This window comes from Eptatretus burgeri, chromosome 4, assembly GCF_056783735.1.
Source record: "Eptatretus burgeri isolate ZD-2024b chromosome 4, Ebu_testis_v1, whole genome shotgun sequence".
Classification (NCBI taxonomy): Eukaryota; Metazoa; Chordata; class Myxini; order Myxiniformes; family Myxinidae; genus Eptatretus; species Eptatretus burgeri.
This window is the reverse complement of record NC_140964.1, coordinates 68,002,293-68,021,611: the sequence shown is the minus strand read 5'-3', so window position 1 is coordinate 68,021,611 and position 19,319 is coordinate 68,002,293. Positions and strand designations below refer to the sequence as shown.

General features: G+C 43.4%; 1 protein-coding gene across 1 annotated transcript in view; it reads right to left on the bottom strand.

Annotated features, from left to right (window-relative positions):
- Nucleotides 1-14,196: 14,196 nt before the first annotated feature.
- SRI (sorcin) overlaps nt 14,197-19,319 on the bottom strand; it is a 28,474-nt gene continuing 23,351 nt past the window's right edge. Inside the window, exons 5-8 of the mRNA XM_085878549.1 lie at nt 17,363-17,510; nt 17,047-17,160; nt 16,645-16,703; nt 14,197-14,479 (exon numbers count right to left, since the gene is read on the bottom strand). Coding sequence (XP_085734675.1) covers nt 14,453-14,479; nt 16,645-16,703; nt 17,047-17,160; nt 17,363-17,510 — 348 coding nt within the window. The 3' untranslated portion in view covers nt 14,197-14,452. The remainder of the gene's footprint in view (nt 14,480-16,644; nt 16,704-17,046; nt 17,161-17,362; nt 17,511-19,319) is intronic.

Sequence of the window (19,319 nt, the reverse complement as noted above, 5' to 3'; positions counted from 1 at the left end):
GAAAGAGGAACGTTCTGAAGCGAGAGAGATATTCTGTGAGGAGATATGTTTTGAGAGGGGGAAAAAGCGAAAGCGATAGGTTCTGAAGAGAAAGAGATACGGTCTGAGATAATAAAAAAGCGTGAACGAAAGAGGTACGAGAGAGAAGCGAGCAAGAAGCGGGTGTAGGCGCGCAAAAGAGAAGAAGGAAGCGCGCGTCTGGGTGTCTGACCAGCGCCAAGAGCGAGACGGTTCATCCTGCCCAGAGCTTTGGCAAGTGAGCGTGTGCACTGGCGTTCAAGGCTGCCCCGCTGGACGACAAAGCTGGGTGCTGGCGATGGACGTGACACGCACACACGCATTTTCAGGACATTTTTGCTTCACGGACGACTTTCTGATGAGCGAGACGATTTTCTCCCCCTCCCCTCCCCCTGAATGATCTGCTGGGTACCCTTGTCTGTGTTTAGCTGTAGTCAACCCCCATTGAGCTTTTGCTCTTTGTCTCTTTCCTGGCATTTTGATTGTTTTTGCTTTGAAATTCATTCTTTATTTACCTCAGCAAATAAAATTATTTTTATTTATTTATGTTATTATTAATAAATTATTTGTCGATTTCCTCCCTGTCTGTGTTTGTCCTTGTCTTCAATGATCTAGCATATTGTTCGAACCGAGATAGACTGGTAATTACCACAGATTTGACCAAAAAATTGTCGGCACGCAAGGCGGTTAAAACGCTCGGCCGCCATAATTAAAATCTAATCAGATAATATTGGTGCTTTGCCGAGGGCCCGCTCCCCGCTCAGGTAACCACGTGACCTCTAGTTAAACGGAATAATTAGACGACGGACACTGGAACTCGTGGTTGACGGTGGCGTTCGTGGTTCTAAAACAACCCACCGTACCACACCGTTAATTGTGAGCGGTGGCCCCAGGTCCGGCTCTACTGAGGACAACCGGGGATTAATCCCCCTGAGTGACAAGCTGGTGTCTCGGTATCCGTGACCGCAACAACTGGCGTCCGGGAGTGGGAGATTTTTCGAACCCCTTGATCAATAAATTGGTGTCAGGTCGTCGACCTGTGGCGCGCTTCACGCACCATGAAATTCAGAGCGGTTAGACCAAATTTTAGTTAAATTTATTGGGACGAACAATGGCGGACCAACACGGGCAGGTCCCGGTGAGCCATTTCGATGATGTAAATATGGATACGGAATTGACCCAGGACCCGGATGAAGTCACAATGGAGGGTGAAGAGGAACCGATGGGGGAGATGGAAAATAACCCCCACCCTCGGTCTCTGGAAAATGCGGCGGCGATAGCACAGAACGCCGGGTTATCGCCACCGGTGCAGCCCGAGAATGACATATTGTTGTTCATGAGGAAATTAATGGCACAAACGAAAATGTCGAGCGAAGAAAACAACGACAGAATGGACATGATGGGCGATGAAATAAAAAGGGAGATGAGTGAAGCGATGGGCAGAGAAATGGCGGCGGTACGAGAGGAGGTGAGGGAGTGTCGAATCGGTGTCCGGGAAGAGGTGAGGGAGAGCGAGGCCAGACTGATGGGAGAGATTGGAAACATAACGAAGGAGGAAGAAGGACTGACGATAGGACAGAATGAGTTGAAAGAACAACTGGAGAAGAACACGGGGGGCGATGAATGAGTTCAGAGCCGCCGATAAGGAAACAACAAGAGAGATGACGGCAATTAAAAACGAATGTAAAATGGCACACGAGAAACTAACGAAGCGAGTAGAGGAGGTGACACAGACGATGGGAACAAAGGAACGGGAAATGGAAACACGAATAGAAACAACGAGGGTGACGTTGGAGGGGGAAATACAAGGGGGCGCATCGGGAATTAACGATGGTTAAAGAGGAGGTGGATGAGGTAAAAATCGAGGTTATTGAAATTAAAACAAAACAGGTAGAAACAGGTCGTGGAGTAAAAGGAAGAGATTATTGAACACATGGACGTGTTGTATTTACAGCGTGACAGAGTGCTCGAAGGACGGGAGGAGGTGAGTACAACGAAGGTGAGTCATGGCGAGACCGGGTGTGTGTCGAGCTTGGGGGGGAATGAGGAACCCGGGGTTTCTTGGAGGGCCCAATGTACCGGAGAATGTGCGGAGTGTATGAAACATGACATGGATGAGTGCACACGGAGGAGTGGGACACGGGTCGACCCTGACAGGAGTCGTGGTTCGTGTGGTGGACCGGAGGGGCGAGCCGAGTGCACACGGAGGAGTGGGACACGGGTCGACCCTGACGGGAGTCGTGGTTCGTGTGGCGGACCGGAGGGGCGAGCCGAGTGCACACGGAGGAGTGGGACACGGGTCGACCCTGACGGGAGTCGTGGTTCGTGTGGCGGACCGGAGGGGCGAGCCGAGTGCACACGGAGGAGTGGGACACGGATCGACCCTGACGGGAGTCGTGGTTCGTGTGGTGGACCGAGGGGCGAGCCGAGTGCACACGGAGGAGTGGGACACGGGTCGACCCTGACAGGAGTCGTGGTTCGTGTGGTGGACCGAGGGGCGAGCCGAGTGCACACGGAGGAGTGGGACACGGATCGACCCTGACAGGAGTCGTGGTTCGTGTGGCGGACCGGAGGGCGAGCCTCCCGAGTTGTATTGAAAACTGCGCCGGCTCCACGTGCCTTTGCGTACGAGGTACGGGACTGTGCGCGGTCAGTGCCTTGTAAACCGCCCAAGCACGGACTTCAGACCTTTAAGTTTCTTTTCACATTTGAATTCGTTGAACACCTGAGTCCAGTTTTTATATGCATTTGCCTTCGATCGAACACCCACAAATTCACTTAGTATCTTTTCACCGAATTCGTCTTTAAATTTACCAATAACCTTTTTATTTGTGGAGGTCGTGGAGAGATTCACTTACCTTGGCAGTGATATTCATGTCTCTGCCGGCTGTGAGTCAGAGGTCAATAGATGTGTGGGTCGGGTCTGGGGAGTCATGGATTCACTGGATCATGGGGTGTGGCGCTGCCGGTACCTGTGCGGGAGGACGAAAGTCCGAGTCTTCAGGTCCTTGGTGCTTCCAGTCTTGCTCTATGGGTGCGAGACTTGGACTCTGACCAAGGATCTGAGACGGTGACTTGATTCCTTTGGTACCAGGTCTCTTCGGAGAATCCTTGGCTATCGCTGGTCGGACTTTGTGTCCAATGAGCGGTTGCTGAGAGAGACTCAAATGAGATTTGTTACCTGCATGGTCCGTGAGCATCAGCTGCGACTGTATGGACATGTGGCTCGTTTTCCTGATGCTGATCCTGCTCATCAGATTCTCTCAGCGAGGGAGTCTCGTGAGTGGAGGAGGCCAATGGGCTGACCATGTGCCTCGTGGTTGCAGCAGGTTGATCAGCATCTCAAGGAGATGGGGATGGGCAGACGAAGGTCTCTGGAGTACCGGCGGAAAGTGGACGCAGCGATGCGCTGCTCTGGCACATGCTCCTATACCTGACCTGACCTGACAATTCCCAATGCGTGATCTGAAATAGCTTGAATTTTGTCATCGTTATGTGTAAATAGCTTTTCACAGTCACATCAATGACCTTTGGTAACGACTTATTTTTCCATCTGCCCCATCCGCATCAGAGTGCGACCCATCCAGGATAGTAACTTGAGTCAGGATAGTGTCGTTGTGGTTATTATAAAAATGCACTTCTTCCTGGTTTGTTTGTAAATGCAAAAACGTAGGAATATATAATAGGGGGCTATCGCATACTGGGGAACTTTGCCTTAATCCCTATCTAATCAACACCGCACCACCCCCCATGTGTTGACATGTAACACTTATGCTCACAGTTTCCCTACTTAATTACATCGAGATCTCTCCTTCACGTCCACAGATCAAACAAATCTATTCAATCCTAACTTTCCAAAGAAATTCCTCCATCTACCCCCACGACCATAACAACATCTCAAAAAATTTGGACGGATTCAGATGAAACTTGGTTGGAGATGTTGGGTGTGTGACCACGACCAACTTATTTGATTTTGGTGAAGAGCCAAATCAGAGCCTGGTACGAGAATTATTTAATCTTCAAAGTGATTATTGGCTATTGAGAGATGGGGCCAAAAACGGTATATAGCATGATATTTCAAAAATGTATTGGGCCCGATATGTTCTCGTGGATCAGGCATTACGTGGTGGAGTTATGAGCTCCACTGAATGCCCTTCTATTTACTAGCTGTATCGGTCACGTGAAGAAGAATCTTCCCATCTCACTTCCCGCTCACGGAAAAGATTGCCCAGTTCAGCCATTTTGAACAACCTTGGGGATATATATACTAAATAGTAACAGAATCAACGCTATTCGGGCATGGAAAAGAAAAACAAGCACTGTCCACCTGCTGTGTCTTGCGAGAATGTTTTGTTGAGTTGTAAAATGTGACTTCCAGGGTGACGGCACACTTTGGTGGAAGGCCTGGTTGTTTCTAGTGTGGTCTTGGGAATTGTTTCTGTTGTCGTCGGCTGGTAGTCCAAACCTTGAATAGATGGTGACAAAACCTGATCGAGACTCCTTATTTGCTCAGCAAGCAACTGTGTAGGGGCTGAAACTCTTACCCTGGTGTGGTCAGCAGGATCCCAATTGTTATGTTATGGATGTTTTGTGATGGTTTTTTTGAGCCTGCTGGACAGAACATGAAAATCATGCCTTCACCATTGCTTTTCTTTTCACCAAAATGAGCGCGACAAACTACTCGTAACAGTTTGAACACGAGAGTACCTCTCCTCATTCTCTGGTGATATCCAGAGTGCCCAAAGCTCTGTTTTTGCTCAAGAGCATCAAGACTTCTTTCCTACCTATGGTGTTCTTAGTTTGGGTCAGTGGTTTGGAGAATTTTGATTGGGGGGTGGGGGGGGGGGCAAGGGACTTCACAGAAAGTGGTTGAATAGAGAGAAGCTATTGACTCCGTCAACGGCTGATCGTGAGTCATACTTGGAAAGATACATGGCTGACGATGTCAAGGAGATGTCTGCGGCAATAGACATTGAGGCTATTACTAATAGGATTGAACGCATTAATGCCTTGTTTTCGCTTACTGATGTCATGGTGCCTGGGGCCCAGCCTGCTGGTCCTGCCCTTGTTAGCACCACAGACATGATGTCTATTTTAGCAAGTTTATAACAGGCAATGAATCCAGTGAGATCACCGGAAGTTTGCAATTTGCACAAATTATCCAATGAGGATGATATTGTCTCCTAATTTCACTTTTTTGCAGAGAAAAGCAAGCACAGTCAATTGGCTTGTTGGAGTCCAGTTGGGGTTTGGCACTCGAACCATATCTTACGGGCCTGGCCCAGAAACTGGATGCGGAGCTTGCAGATGAAGATAGAAATAATTATTTGCACTTGAGTTATTTGATTTTGTACCGCTACCCAGGAACACCTGAATTTTACAAGCAAAACTTTCGGACCAATTCAGAGGAGTGACAAGACCTTTGAGGAGTTTGATGCCCGATTATGGTTTCACTTTGTCTGTTGGACATAACTGTCCGAGGCTATCCTGAAGGCCACGAATGTAAGGTGAGTTCTGGAAGCTGTTGTGATCGACTAGTTTATCAGCACATTGCTGATGTTTAGCCTGGTGTTGGCTTAAAATCTGAGGGTCTTGAATTTGAGCCCCTGTCGTCCATTGAATTAACACCAGGTTGAGTTGGCTTCGCCTGTCATCCTTCTGAGGTTGGTGAAATGAGTACCCGTGTCCTGGTAACATATATAGAGGGCAATGCATCAGCGGCACAGCCATGCCCCCAGAAAATGATGCAACCAGCAGCCACAGACTGCACATAATAGTTATTGCTGATGTTGATCTTCAGCTTCAACTCGGTGAACAACACATGGTGTCAATTGCGCAAGCAGCGCAGTTTGCTGATGATTTTGTCATTCTCCTGAGATATTGTAAGACCAACACATGTCCACCTTCAACTACCTGAGGGAGTAAACCATCCTCAGCACTCCTGTCTCGTGGTCGCTTCTATTACAGTTTTCTACAGTTCAGTAATCCAGCCCCCAAGGGTGCCAATACTCCTCGACCTCCCAAGGGTCCTGGACTATCATTTGTGTGTTATCAGTTTGGCAAGTTGGCTACAGGATGTTAGCTTGCCCAGGCAAGATCTCCTGGTGGAAACATGACCCACACCGTTTTTAGCAGGTCACCGCAGACCAACATATTATTTCTGAAGTCAGATGAGACATCAGCACCTGATCCTTATATTCATTTGATCATTAGGAGAAAGACCGTGTCTGTACTCACTGACTCTGTATCGTGCATATGCCTCATCAGCCCAGAATGAGTCGCACCTTGGGCCTGGATTTTGAGCAGGATGGTTATGAGATTCTGATGGTTGAAGGCAATCCGCTGCATCCTATTGGATCGGCCCAAGTCTCTGTACAGACTGCTGGCGTGACTGCTCTTATTACGATCCATTCCACTCCAATGAAGGACGTTGATGTCATCATTAGTGGTGAAGTTTGCAAGTGTGTTGGTCTGGTTACGGTGAGTTTTGTAGACAATTGCTAAGATTCGTGTCTGGATAAGTTCATCTTGAAACTAATTGGAATCTCTCAGCTGAGTCAAAACTATGTTATTCATGATTACAAGTTATATCACAAGGTTGGGAAACAGAGTTACTCTCATTTCAGCATCACTGAGGCCAAGTGTGCTACACAAGCACCATTGTAAACATACTGCAAGACACTTAGTTTACCAGAAAACCCTGTTGCATGACTGAGATTCATTTATGGTGGCTCCGCATACAAGCTTACATTCACAGCTATGTAAGGAGTTGTACTATTTGTCAAGCAACGAAATATGTGTACAAACATCCTATTCGTAACATACAGTTTTTGAGATCCGAGCGACCTCTGGAGGTTCTGAGTGCTGACCTAATGGGGCCTTTTCCCAAGAGTTCTGCTGGGCATGTCTATCTTCTTGTCATCGTTGACCACTTCTACATATTTACTGAAGTGTTCCCTCTGAAATCATCTTCTGGTCAGGTCCATTGCCTCAGTATTTGTACGCCAGATCCTCTGTCGCTATGTTACCCCATCAATGACTGGTCACAGATAATGGACCACAATTCACTTCAAAGACCTTGGCAGGCATTGGTGCCGAGGAGAATGTTGAACAGATGTTCATTTCGCCACATCATCCACTTGAAGCTAATTGGGTAATATGTGTAAATAGAAATTTGAAAGGTATGATCCATGCATACATTGGCACTGGTCATGGGATCTTCATGTTTCTGAATTTGCGTATGCACTGAATTTTGTATGCTTATGTTTGGTTTTAATGTGAATGAAAAAAGTAGAAATCTACTTATGCTGCTGTACAGACTCAGGCAGAAAAGGTTAATGCAGCCTGGAAGTGGTTGGATGAAAAGCGACACAGGCCACATTGTGCAGCCTGCAGTGATCATGTCACATTGAAGAACCTTTCTAAAACTGATGCAACTAAGAATTTCATGGCAAAGCTTGGGACCTTTTTGAAGTTGCTGAGATGAGATGAAGTTCATGAGATTTTAATTGTGCTCTCCCTGATCTAAACCTGGGTACAATTCGTCGTGCCCATGTTGATCAGCTGAAGCACTTTAATCTAAACAACATAACCTGCGCTCTGCACGACATGTTGGGGTGGGTGTGTTTGAGAAAGGAACTGATGCAGAGTATCAGTAGTAATTTTACTTTAATGCAGTAAGTGGAATACAATGTTCAAAGTACTTCTTGATACACAATGTTTTGGGTTATAGCATTACAAATGCAGTAACCGTTTTTGGCACAATTTCACTGTTTCAGAACCATTTTATTTACTTTTTTTGTACCATGCACCTCATATGGTCTTTGAGATGATGTAAGCCGAATATCACGAAACTCGAGCGCAGAACAAAGTCGAAGATAGCGCGACACGAAACCACAAACTCGGAAATAATATATAAGATGATTGTGCAGAGCTGTTTCCTTGTTCCATTTCCACTATGTCTCATTTTGTGCTTGCAATCCTTCACCAGTTTTTATCCCCCGCCGCGTGGCGGAAGGGGGGATATTGTTGTCACCCGGGTCGTCCGTCCGGCTGGCTGGGCGTCAACATTTATAGCTGTGAGTGCGATAACTCATAAACTGTTTGCCATATCGATTTGAAATTTGGGTCACACATGTACCACCTGAAAAGGAAGAACCCTATCGATTTTGTGCGTGGCCAGATCCAAGATGGCCCACTGGGGTGGCTATCTTGAAAAAAAATGTTTTTTGTAATAAATGGAAAACCGCTTATCTGATTTCAATTATTTTTCAATGGCGGGGGATTCCCATCTCTGATGGTATATTTTTTCCTTCTTTTCTTTTTTTAATTTTCCCTTAGCTCACGTTGTCTCAGAGTTGTGGACGGATTGGGATGAAACTTGGTGGACATGATGGGTGTGTGACAAAGAATCGATTCAATTTTGGTAAAGATCTGAATCCGGATCTGGATCTGATAATTTTTTTTAAGTGATTGTTCACCAGTGAGTGATAGGGTTAAATTAATATATAACACGATATCTCAGAAAGTTGTGGACGGATTCAGATGAAATCTGGATACAAGAATTATTTGATTTTAAAAAAAAGTGATTCTTCACTATTGAGAGATCACACCAAAAACGATGTATAGCATGATATTTCAAAAATGTATTGGGCCCAATATGTTCTCGTGGATCAGGCATTGTATGGCGGAGGTATGCGGTCTACCGAGTGCCCTTCTAGTTTCTGTTGTCATCAGCTGGTCATCCAAACCTTGAATAAATGGTGACAAAACCGGATTGAGACTTATTTGCTCAATGGCAACTCTGTAGGGGCTAAAACGCCCACGGTTTGGCCATTTGCGGAGGTACTAGACCAAAGGCTCAGAGGGTCTGCGTTTGCAGGCCCTCTGGTGCAATAATGTGTTTGGTCCATTCAGACCCCATAATGTGAATGTTGCTCGACTGGTGGTGGATTGAAGTATCTTCCTGTAATCAAGTCAGACGAGACATTTTATGATGTGAAGAACATTTGTCTATGCTTGAACATCCCATTTAATGCAACCACAGCTCCTAAGAAGCATGATTATAGTCTGTAAAACAATTTCATTTTTTGTATAATCCTATATGGTCGGACAGTATGGCATTATCATGTTATCAGCCCGTCCACCACGCAGAGTCAGATGGCTGGGTTTTTTTTTTCTTTAAATAGCTTCAGTGTTTCTTTACTTACCATTTGAGCTTTTGTCATCAAATTTTCAACAAACCTTTTATTGTGAGCTAATGGAGAACACCAAGTAATATAATTTACATGAAAAAAACTTTGTTAGCAGTCCTTTTCGTCAAGTTTAGTTTGAGTACAAAGCAGATATGGATGGTCTTTGCATTGTGAGATGCTTTCTTATCCCATGTATACCTCTGCCACCAAAGGTGGACAGAGGTTAGGTTTTTACCCCTGTCTGTCTGTCTGTTGCTTTGTCTGTGAGGAAGATATCTCAAAAGTTGTTGATGGATTTGGACTAAATTTGATAGACAGGTTGGGTGTGTAACAAGGATGAATTAGATTTTGGTAAAGATCCGGATCCAGATACTAAAATTTTAAGTGATTCTTCACTATTGAGAGGTAGGTCCAAAAAAAGATATATAGCACAATATCTCAAAAACATGTAGACGCATTCGGATGAAGCTTGCTGGACAGGTTGGGTATGTGATAAGGAAGAAATGCTTCGATTTTGGTGAAGATCTGGATCCAGATTCGGCCGAGCAGTGAAATAAAAATAAAAAAACCGGAGACCATTTAGCCTGGTGGAGGGATGCACTCTCCCAGTGCTGTTCTAGTTTTATCGCAAATTTTAATGCGAAATGAGGTGCATGGAGAATTAACAATGTTGCTGCTTTGAAATTCTACACCCATATGTGCCATTAATGTTGAGACCTGTTCAGGTGTGCGAAGAAATATTGGTCATTTTACACGTAAGAATATTGAGGTGTGCAATGGAATAAACCCCCCAAAATGGTACAAACTAGTCATAAAACTCTGAATTCCGAGTGTGACTCTTTTCATGAACTAAATTTGAGAGATTTGAGCGATTTGTTTTTCTTTCTAAGCCCTCAACAATGTCAGCCATACATTTAAATTGTTTTAAACTTCATCTTAGATAATTTGTGCAAAACAAAATCCAAAGTTAAGTTAATGGCTCTAAACTGGTGGCCTCGAGCCAATGACCATTTTGGGAACCCGCTTGGGATCTGTTTAATAATTAATTGACTTGGTTATTTCAATATGAGGAAAGACCTGTACAATTATTTCCAGATATTAGACTACCTTAAGATGGCAAGTTGAATGCAATAAGTATGCAGTAGTTTGATTTCAAGTCTGAAGATCAAAATCACCCAAGTTCCTGGCAGGCAGGGTGTTGCATCAATGCATCTGCCGGCCTTTGGAGGGAAAGTCAAAGCCGATCTTTCAAATGGCTGCCTTTCCATTCTTTGAATTGCATTCTTGCTTTGATGCATTCTTCTATCTTGATGAATGCATGCTTTGAAATGCAGCACCCCCTCTGGCACTGCACCAACTGAGTGGTCCATCCCTGTCACCCACTGGCCAATACCAAAACCAGCATGATTTTTTTTCAGGGAAAATGAACCAAGTATCCACTGAGAATTTCATCTACTATTCCAAAATATTTCGTAACATCCTTCGTATTGTAGGATAGATTTGACTTTCCGTGCTTAAAGTACCAAAACACAGATGAGCAGAAAAGACAGCCGACTTAGACCCTTTCAAATAAGGGCGAGTTCTTGGCGAGGGCGCCACCTGCAGCAAACTGTTTAGGTGACAGTTTTATCTGCCAAACACCATTATAGTCCAGGGTTTTTTGTGACCGCTTATGTCTATTGGAAACTGTCACGTGGGAGGTTTGATTGAAATATCAGAACTTTGAGGAAAGTCTACATTCTCACAATGAACATAACACCAATATAATACAATGGATTTAAATCAACAAGAGGTTTAGAGGAATACTAACTGCCATAGGAAGCAAGGACAAACCAACATTTTTGGTGTTGACCTTCATCAGAGCAAAAGAGAGCAAATTCTTAATGCTTCGATGAAGGATTAACACCTGAAATGTCAGCTTTTTGCTTCTCAGTGGTTAGCATACCTTGATGAACATTGTTCTGCATAGACACGAGTATTCACCGAGACTCGTTCTTCATTCGCCTTGAAACACAGGTGGCATTGATGTAGCACAGACTTGATGGGCCAAACGGCCTCCTCCTTGTGTAATGCAGGACAGGACCACAGGGCTCAGATTGATCAAAGGTCGTGTAGGATATTAGCAAATGCCATTGTGGACACGACAGCCAGCTTAACAAGCCTCCTGAGTGACATGCAATTTTTTCCAGGACACGAGAGTTCCAAACGCCTGAATGACTGTTTGTAACTCGATGTTAATCCTTAAAGGATTATCAACCAAAGAATTGTGGCTTACTCGAGCACACAGCTTGAAGGGTAATCTCTCTTAGCAATTAAGTTGCATATCTGATCGATAGGTTGTAGCAGTTGAAAGTTGACATGGTTGTGCTAATCGCTGTGGGAAGCAAAGTGAAACTGGCGTTTCAGGCATTAACCCTTCATCAGAGCAAAAAAAAATTAAATAAAAAAGCAAAATGACTCCCCATTGAAGCCGTATTTGGTGGATTAGACACCATCCAGTGGTGGAGGAATGTGTAAGCACATCCCTTTCGATTTAACACCAAATCTATACCCCCCTCAACCTCAGCAGGAAAGAAAACAAGTACAAAGGGTGGAGGGGTGGGCAACTCGGAAGACCAAATACAAAACTCATCCACTCATAAGAGTCGCACCATCAACAATTGCTTATCTGAGCAGACAACACCCTGATGGCTAGGCCAGCTTCATCCGAGTTCTTCCCCACCCAAGTAAATTGCTTAGTTTCTGAGATCCAATGAAATCAGGCACAATGAAGCAAATAAGATAGCAGGTGGTTCATAAACCATGAACCAATGTCACATTTTAATGTTCTGTAGATGTTGAGAAGCAGGCTGTTTTTACATAGCTTTGTTAATAAGCCAGTGGTTCATGAGTTATCCAAAGGGCAAATAAACTCTTGTGGAGTACTGAAAGAAGTTACGGGAAGAAAAGTTCCAACTTCTGAAAAAAGCACAATAACAGAGATTCTCAGGAGCCACTATTTTTTTTTTTTTTTAACCGAGTTTTCTTGTGTCGAGTTCTCTGCCCAGCTCATTCAGGATGCACATGTTGTTCTACTAACCCCTTCCTGGTTAAAACTCTCAAAAACCAAACTTCCCATCCATCTCCAAGGCTTGCTAACTAACCACTATGGGAAGTTCCTCATTTGTCCCATTTATGGAATTGCAATCCTGAATCTGTTCACTTACTCTCTTCCCTCTCATTCTTCAAGCAGGTGATGTGCCACCCTCTCATATCATCCCCCACGCCACATAACCCAAACTTTTAATTGGAGTGTCATGTTTTTCCTTCTTCTGCAGTCTCTTTTGTTGTTAGCTCACGCCTTGCTTATTGTATCCATCAGTAGCCCCACTGTCAGTACATTGCCATTTACACCCTCCATGAGCCTCAATTCAGTATACATCAAACGTTGTTTATCAACCTCAACCTGGCACATCCCTTTTGTCTGGCCAGGTGATTGGTTCAAGTGAACGCCAGGTAATTCATAAAATATCGCTCCATCTTTGCCCAAGAGGTACCTCAGGTCTGCCTCCTCATCGAATGGAAATGTTTTTTTTTTTTGTATATCTTGTCGAGGCTCGTGTGAGAGCTAACACACAACGCACAGCAAGGGGGCATGAGACAAGAGTGGGAGGGACAAAACAGTGGGGAAGACACATTAGGAGATCTGTGGAAAGGAGAGGGATGGGACGGGGAACATGGGGAAGAGAAGATGGACATTACAGGGACTTTCAGGAAGGAAAGCAGGGAATTTGAAGGAGGTGGGTTTGGGGTGGATTAACGGGGGTAGAAAAGATCGAGGATTTGGATGGGGGATGATAAGAGGTGGTGGTGAACAACTGTTTTGAAAGCCTGGAGGGAAGAATGGGAATGAAGAGTGAGGGAGTTTATTCCAAAGGTGGGAAAAAAAGAGGAATGAAAGAGTGAAGGTGGGCAGTGATTCGTGATTTTGGTAGTTTTACCAGAAGGGGGTTGTTGGCGGACCTTGAGAGCCCTGAGTAAATGTGGTGGGGACAAATCGCAGAGGGAGCAGGGGGGGGAAAGGCTGGAGAGGAGACGGTAGAAGACAGAAAGACCACCGACCAACCTGCGGTGATTGAGTGAGAGGCCCAAAGACTCGGCCTCATTGCGGGAGATGCCGATGATCCGAAATGCCCTGGTTTCTACAGCGTGAAGCCGAGAAAGGTGGGAGGCAGGAGCACCAGCCCAGAGGGGAGAGCAGTACTCCATCAGGCTATGGACAAAAGCTTTGTAAGTGGTCAGGAGCTCAGGAGGGTCGAGGAAGGACTTTGCACGACGGAGGATTCCCAGTCGGCGACTGGCTTTGGAGGCGAGGTTTGAAATGTGAATTTCTATCCATGTTACAATGGATTGGCTATCAAACAACTTCAATTGTCCAAATGTTACCCTCAAAATTGGTGTGAAGTCGGACATGTTCTGTGCACCATCGCTCCGATTCGGTCTTTCCACCATCCATCCACATAATGGATGCCCTCTCTGGTCTGAGCGAGTCCATTTTGTTGAGTTATCTGCTCTTGAACCATCCATAATATGTTCGTTTTAATGAATTTTTAAATTTTAATTTAAAATTTATTTAATATACAGCATTTAATAACATTCAATTTAAGTCAAGTATTTCCTCAATCATAAATTAACATTTGTAGACAGACAAACAAAGTGAACCAAATGCTTAACCCCGCTTTTCGCTTCGCACACGTGGCGTCATAAGAGCCTTTTTCCTCTCACCTCCTCCCTATGAGTCACTTTATTACTCCTTCCCCTTCCCACCGCTTGCCAACTCAATTTTCCCCATTTTCTATTGACTCCAACTCAACTCCTCACACCATTTTCACCATAATCCACCCTTCTTAGGTACACATAATACCCTGTACGCAGGTGTAGTGCAGGACTTGGAGCAACAACAACAATTAAAAAAAAAAAATAACAGCAAAAATAAAACCACGAATCCCATCAAATTTCATTTAATCAAACTTGTATTAACTCAATGCCGACTTTAAAAAATGCGAGTGATGCAGTACTAATGATTATATAATATAGCAGAGCATTGTATAAACCCCCCCCACCCACCCCCCCAAAAAAAACACATGAGAAGTGAAAAGCCATCGGTGACGTATTAATGAGAGAGCATGCAGGTGGAATAAAAAGGTTCATGGCATGCAAACGATATGGTGTTTGTGGGTGAGTTATTTAACAGCCGGTACTCAGACAGCCATTGTGCATTGGATAAACTGCAACGAAAATGAAATTAATGTCAGAAAGCAAGATCACACACAATAGAATCCATAACATTCCTCCTCTAATGATGATCATTCTCTTCATTTCATAGCAAAATCGGCTTTCACAGTGTGGGAATGTACTTAAAGCAAAATAACCGAACACTGTTCAACTAATGATTCAAGAAAATTCCTCTGCACACTGCATCCAAATCACTCGCACAATTCCACATCATTCTCTGTTCGATCAACAAATCTATGATTCTTCTTACATAATCTTGTACTTGCTCAAAAAAGACATGCAAGAAGTTGAAGGAACTGGGCCGTTATGTTATCGAGAGTCAATCAGCGTGCCATGCATTTACTTCACCCAACTTGTAAAGGAACAATATAAAAGGTTTACAGACCATTATGAGGTCATTAGCTGCAAAATTGAAGATTTTTCAAGAAAATTGGTCAGTCCATTTTGTTATCATGTTTGTCTATCAATCGCCGACAGGTCACAATTTAAAACCCATATTCACGAAACGTCACCAAGTCGTAGAGGTAGTCTCAACTGAGAAGCCTATTGATTTTGAGGTCAAAGGTCATCTTGAGATTTCCAAAATCGTCATTTTTCATCTGAATGACTTGAAATTTGAAGAGGATTTGCATGTTGCGTCACGTATTGGGAAACTATTTTTGAGGTCAAACTTCTAAAATCATAAATTTTAATCTGAAAAAGAATATTTTCATCCGATTGACCTGAGCTTTGATCAAGATTGTCAATTTTAATCTTGATGAAATGGATGACCCATGGTCATGTATCCATGGCAGCTTTTAGACAGGAGGGGTGGGTTTTGCAAGTATCGGTTCTGCACAATGTCTTTTTCTTGTTTGTCTGGTTGTCAATCGCCTGCAGGTCACAATTTCAAACCAATCTTCATGAAACTTCACCACATGGTAGAGTTTCACACAAGCAATGATCCTATTGTTTTTGAGGTCAAAAGGTCAACATAGGCCAAAGGTCAACAAATTTATGAAATTCCTAAAATCCTCAATTTTCATCTGATTGACTTGAAATTTGAAGAGGATTTATATTTCGGGTCACGAATTAAACCAAAAATTATTTTTGAGGTCAACATAGGCCAAAGGTCAACAACTTCAGTGGTATTTCTAAAATCCTCAATTTTCATCCCATTGACTTGAAATTTGAAGAGGATTTGCATATCAGGTCACAGAATTCAACCACCAATTATTTTTGAGGTCAACATAGGCCGAATTTCTAAAATTGTCAATTTTTATCAGATTGACTTGAAATTTGAAGGAGTTGATTATTTTGTCTGAATTCAACCACTAATTATTGTTGGTCACATTTGTTTTTTTATGGATTTTGCAAGTGTTGTGCTTTACACGACATCTTTTTTCTCATTTTCTTATTCTTATTCATTCGTATGCAGCACATGGTTGTAGGTGGTGTCATTTGCTGGGCCCAAGTGTGTCGTAAAATGTAGTGCTGGCGTCCTTTTCCCATACAAATAAATCAACATGGGTTCACGTTACCAAATTGTATAAAAAAATAACATTAGTTTTGAGGGACAAATCAGTGCTAAGGCCCCTGCAGCTGGCAAGGCAGCATTTTGCATTTTTGTAATGCAAAAGCATCCAGTGATTTAAATATACAACTTTCCACATTATCCATTTAACATCTTCAGTCTTTAAAAACACACACACACACACACACACACACACACACACACACACACACACACACACACACACACACACACACACACACACACACACACACACACACACACACACACGTAAATCTACTGCAACATCACGACATTAACAGTAGCCGTCACCTCTTTCAACCCTGCCCTCATCCTGCAGGTCCAACGCAACTTCAAATTCACGAGGATATGTTTTGTACAAGTTTGCATCGACTGGTCAGAAAAGGTTTGCTGCACGATTTTGATGAACTTTTATCACTAAATTGATGTCATTCAAAAAATCAGTTATTTGAATTGTGGTTTGAACAGAGTGAAATTTGGAACAAAATTTAAAACCTGAAACGAAAATAAATACATTACAAAAAAAACTGCTTTGTCTTGGCAATCAAATATTCGTGTAAGATTCGGTAATCATTGCAACGCGTTTGTAACAGGTTGCGTGGATCTTGTCCGAGTGATACTTACATCATCGTAGGCAAAATTCACAAAGCCCTGCTGTGCTGTATCCCTTCGTCGGAACGCATCTGCCCGAGAAGCAAGAATTGCACATGACTCATGAACAATTGCTAAATAATGAGATTAAAAAAAATTAATAAATAGAAATGTGTTGAACATCCTTAACCCAAAATGTTACCCTCCTCATTGTTAAATTCCAATACTTGTTAACACAAATATTGTGAACACAATACCAAACAAACCTTAATGCATCAGTGGTTGCAAATATCTCCCCAAGTCTGTTAATCTGAAGTGCTGTTCCGACCTCTAAAGGATAGTGATGTGCATCCATTGGGATGCCTTTTTTTATGAAGCGTATGGTGTATCTTTCTCATCAACTTGCCAAAAGCATTTTCTGAGAACAAAGTTTACCTGTCAGGGCTCGAAGCTTGACACAGCAAGTGACATAATCGTCGAAGTATATTTTCCCATCTTTGCTGTACCTCTTCAAAATTCCATTCAAAGCCTGTGGGCTCATTCGGTAACCTGCAAATTGGGGTAGAAATCAATATTGCTGAGTAGCAACTCATCCCCACCCTGAGGATGCTTAACTTCATCATGATTCACAAACTGTGGCCACTTGCATCTTTTCCACTCCTCTCCTTTTCCATTACAAGACGATACTTGCCTCCCACAAACATGTGATCACCCTGTACATCTGTGTCCACACTGGTGATTCCTCACTTACCCATGTTGCTGAAGGCCTGCATCAGCTCGTTTGCTTCCACAGATCCACTTCTGTCAGTGTCATTGGCCATAAAGTGTTGCTTCCATCCATTAACACAAACCCAGAGTTCCTTGAACTCATTGAAACCCAATTTCCCAGACATGTCTCTCTGTGAAAACATCAAGAAAACCGAATTCAATAAAATGGACAATAAAACGAGCAGAAACGCAAATTAATCATCTTTTGCAAATCCCACAATACCACAAACAATCACAACTCTCATCCACTTGCTCATTCAACCCAGGATTCAGTCCAGCGGAAATGTGAAAGAGCATGTTGTGGCATCATTATTAAGTTTTTTTTTTTTTGGTTGAGTCATAATCTCTGAGCTATCCTGAATCAGAATCAGCCGGGTGCCAGACTCGCACCCTTGAGGATTTATTTTAGAGGCAAAATACAAAATGGCCACCACCGACTTTCGATAAATTCTGTTTTGGGCTATATCTTCACTTCGAATGCACTTACACACAACTTTGGTGTCTACTACTATGTTTTCATGGTCAAGGAATCCAATAATGATAAAATTGAAGGTGTATATATCAGACTTCTCATATTTTCAAGATGGCCACCATTTTAATATGAAAAATGGCTATTTTGCAGTTCCACTGATCACTTCGAGTAAGAAATTGAATTTGATGAACCCTCAAATATTAATACTACGTACAATAATAGTCAATGACAGCTGAAGTAACTTACTTGCAATGATCAAAGAATTGATGATTATGTTGGAATATGATTTTTACACAAATATATCCGGATACATGTGGATAGTTGACTATGACTTTGGGTTATGTCTTAAAGTAAGTATGTACATGTATATGATTTTGAAATGACCTTTTATTTTTAGGCAAACAAACATTAACTTTGTTAAGGATGCAATGTTCTACATTATGTTCAATCTTCGACATAGTCGTGATTAGCAGCCACTGCCCTTGTCTGTTCGTTACAACAGTCTGATCCAGCATTACAACTGCAAAACATCGAACATGACATCTGTGCTGCCACACAACCACACCTCCTGGTGGAACATGGCCGGCTGGTGGAGCATCCACACTTGATCAGCTGCAGAATGGTGACTGGTGCAGCAGACACATCAGGTGGAAGTGTGGTTGGACACAACGTCGCACCGTCCTCACCTTCTTGCCATCCATATTTGATGGGATCCAAGTTCGGAGGGTGTGACTGAGTGGCCGATTTCCATATAATGACTTGATGATGAGCGCGATGTCCATGTTGAACAAAGGCATCATGCGATGGGGGCAATGACTTCAATTTCGGAGCAGAGGTAATCTTGGAGTTGGCCATCTTAGACTTCCACAACTGATACCGGTGTGTGGACATATCACCTTCGACTTTGGAACCATAACAGGCAGCAATGAAGGTAGTTGCCTCAGATATCATCTTTTCCTCGTCTGCTTCCAGCTGACCAAGTAAGGTGGGATGATGTCTGCCCATTATTACCTTCAGCACTGTGGCCTTTCCAATGCCAAACAAATATGGCACAGTATCGCATCCGGTCAGAGCATGTACAGCAGGCAGATATTTGGCGATGCTTTTGTGTTTCAGTGCAGTTTGGCGAATATCTACGTTCACCCTCCCAGCACAAGGACTCTCCATGCTGACATCCACAGTCATCTTTTCCTCGAGGTAGAAATGAATCAACAGGACAAAGACATCTGTATCGTCGCAGACCACTTTGATGTGCGAGTCACCACTGACACCTGACACAATTCTAACTAAGTGATGGATGATGATGGCATCTGCTTCTTCATGGTGTGTTTTCAGATCCTGTCTCTGGAAAGTGGAATTGTTCCATACTTGTACTGGTGTAGGATCTTTTCTGGTGATCACCAGTTTGGTCTGGTTGTCCACAATGTGGGTCATCAGATACTGACAGATCAAATCGATCAGTTGCACT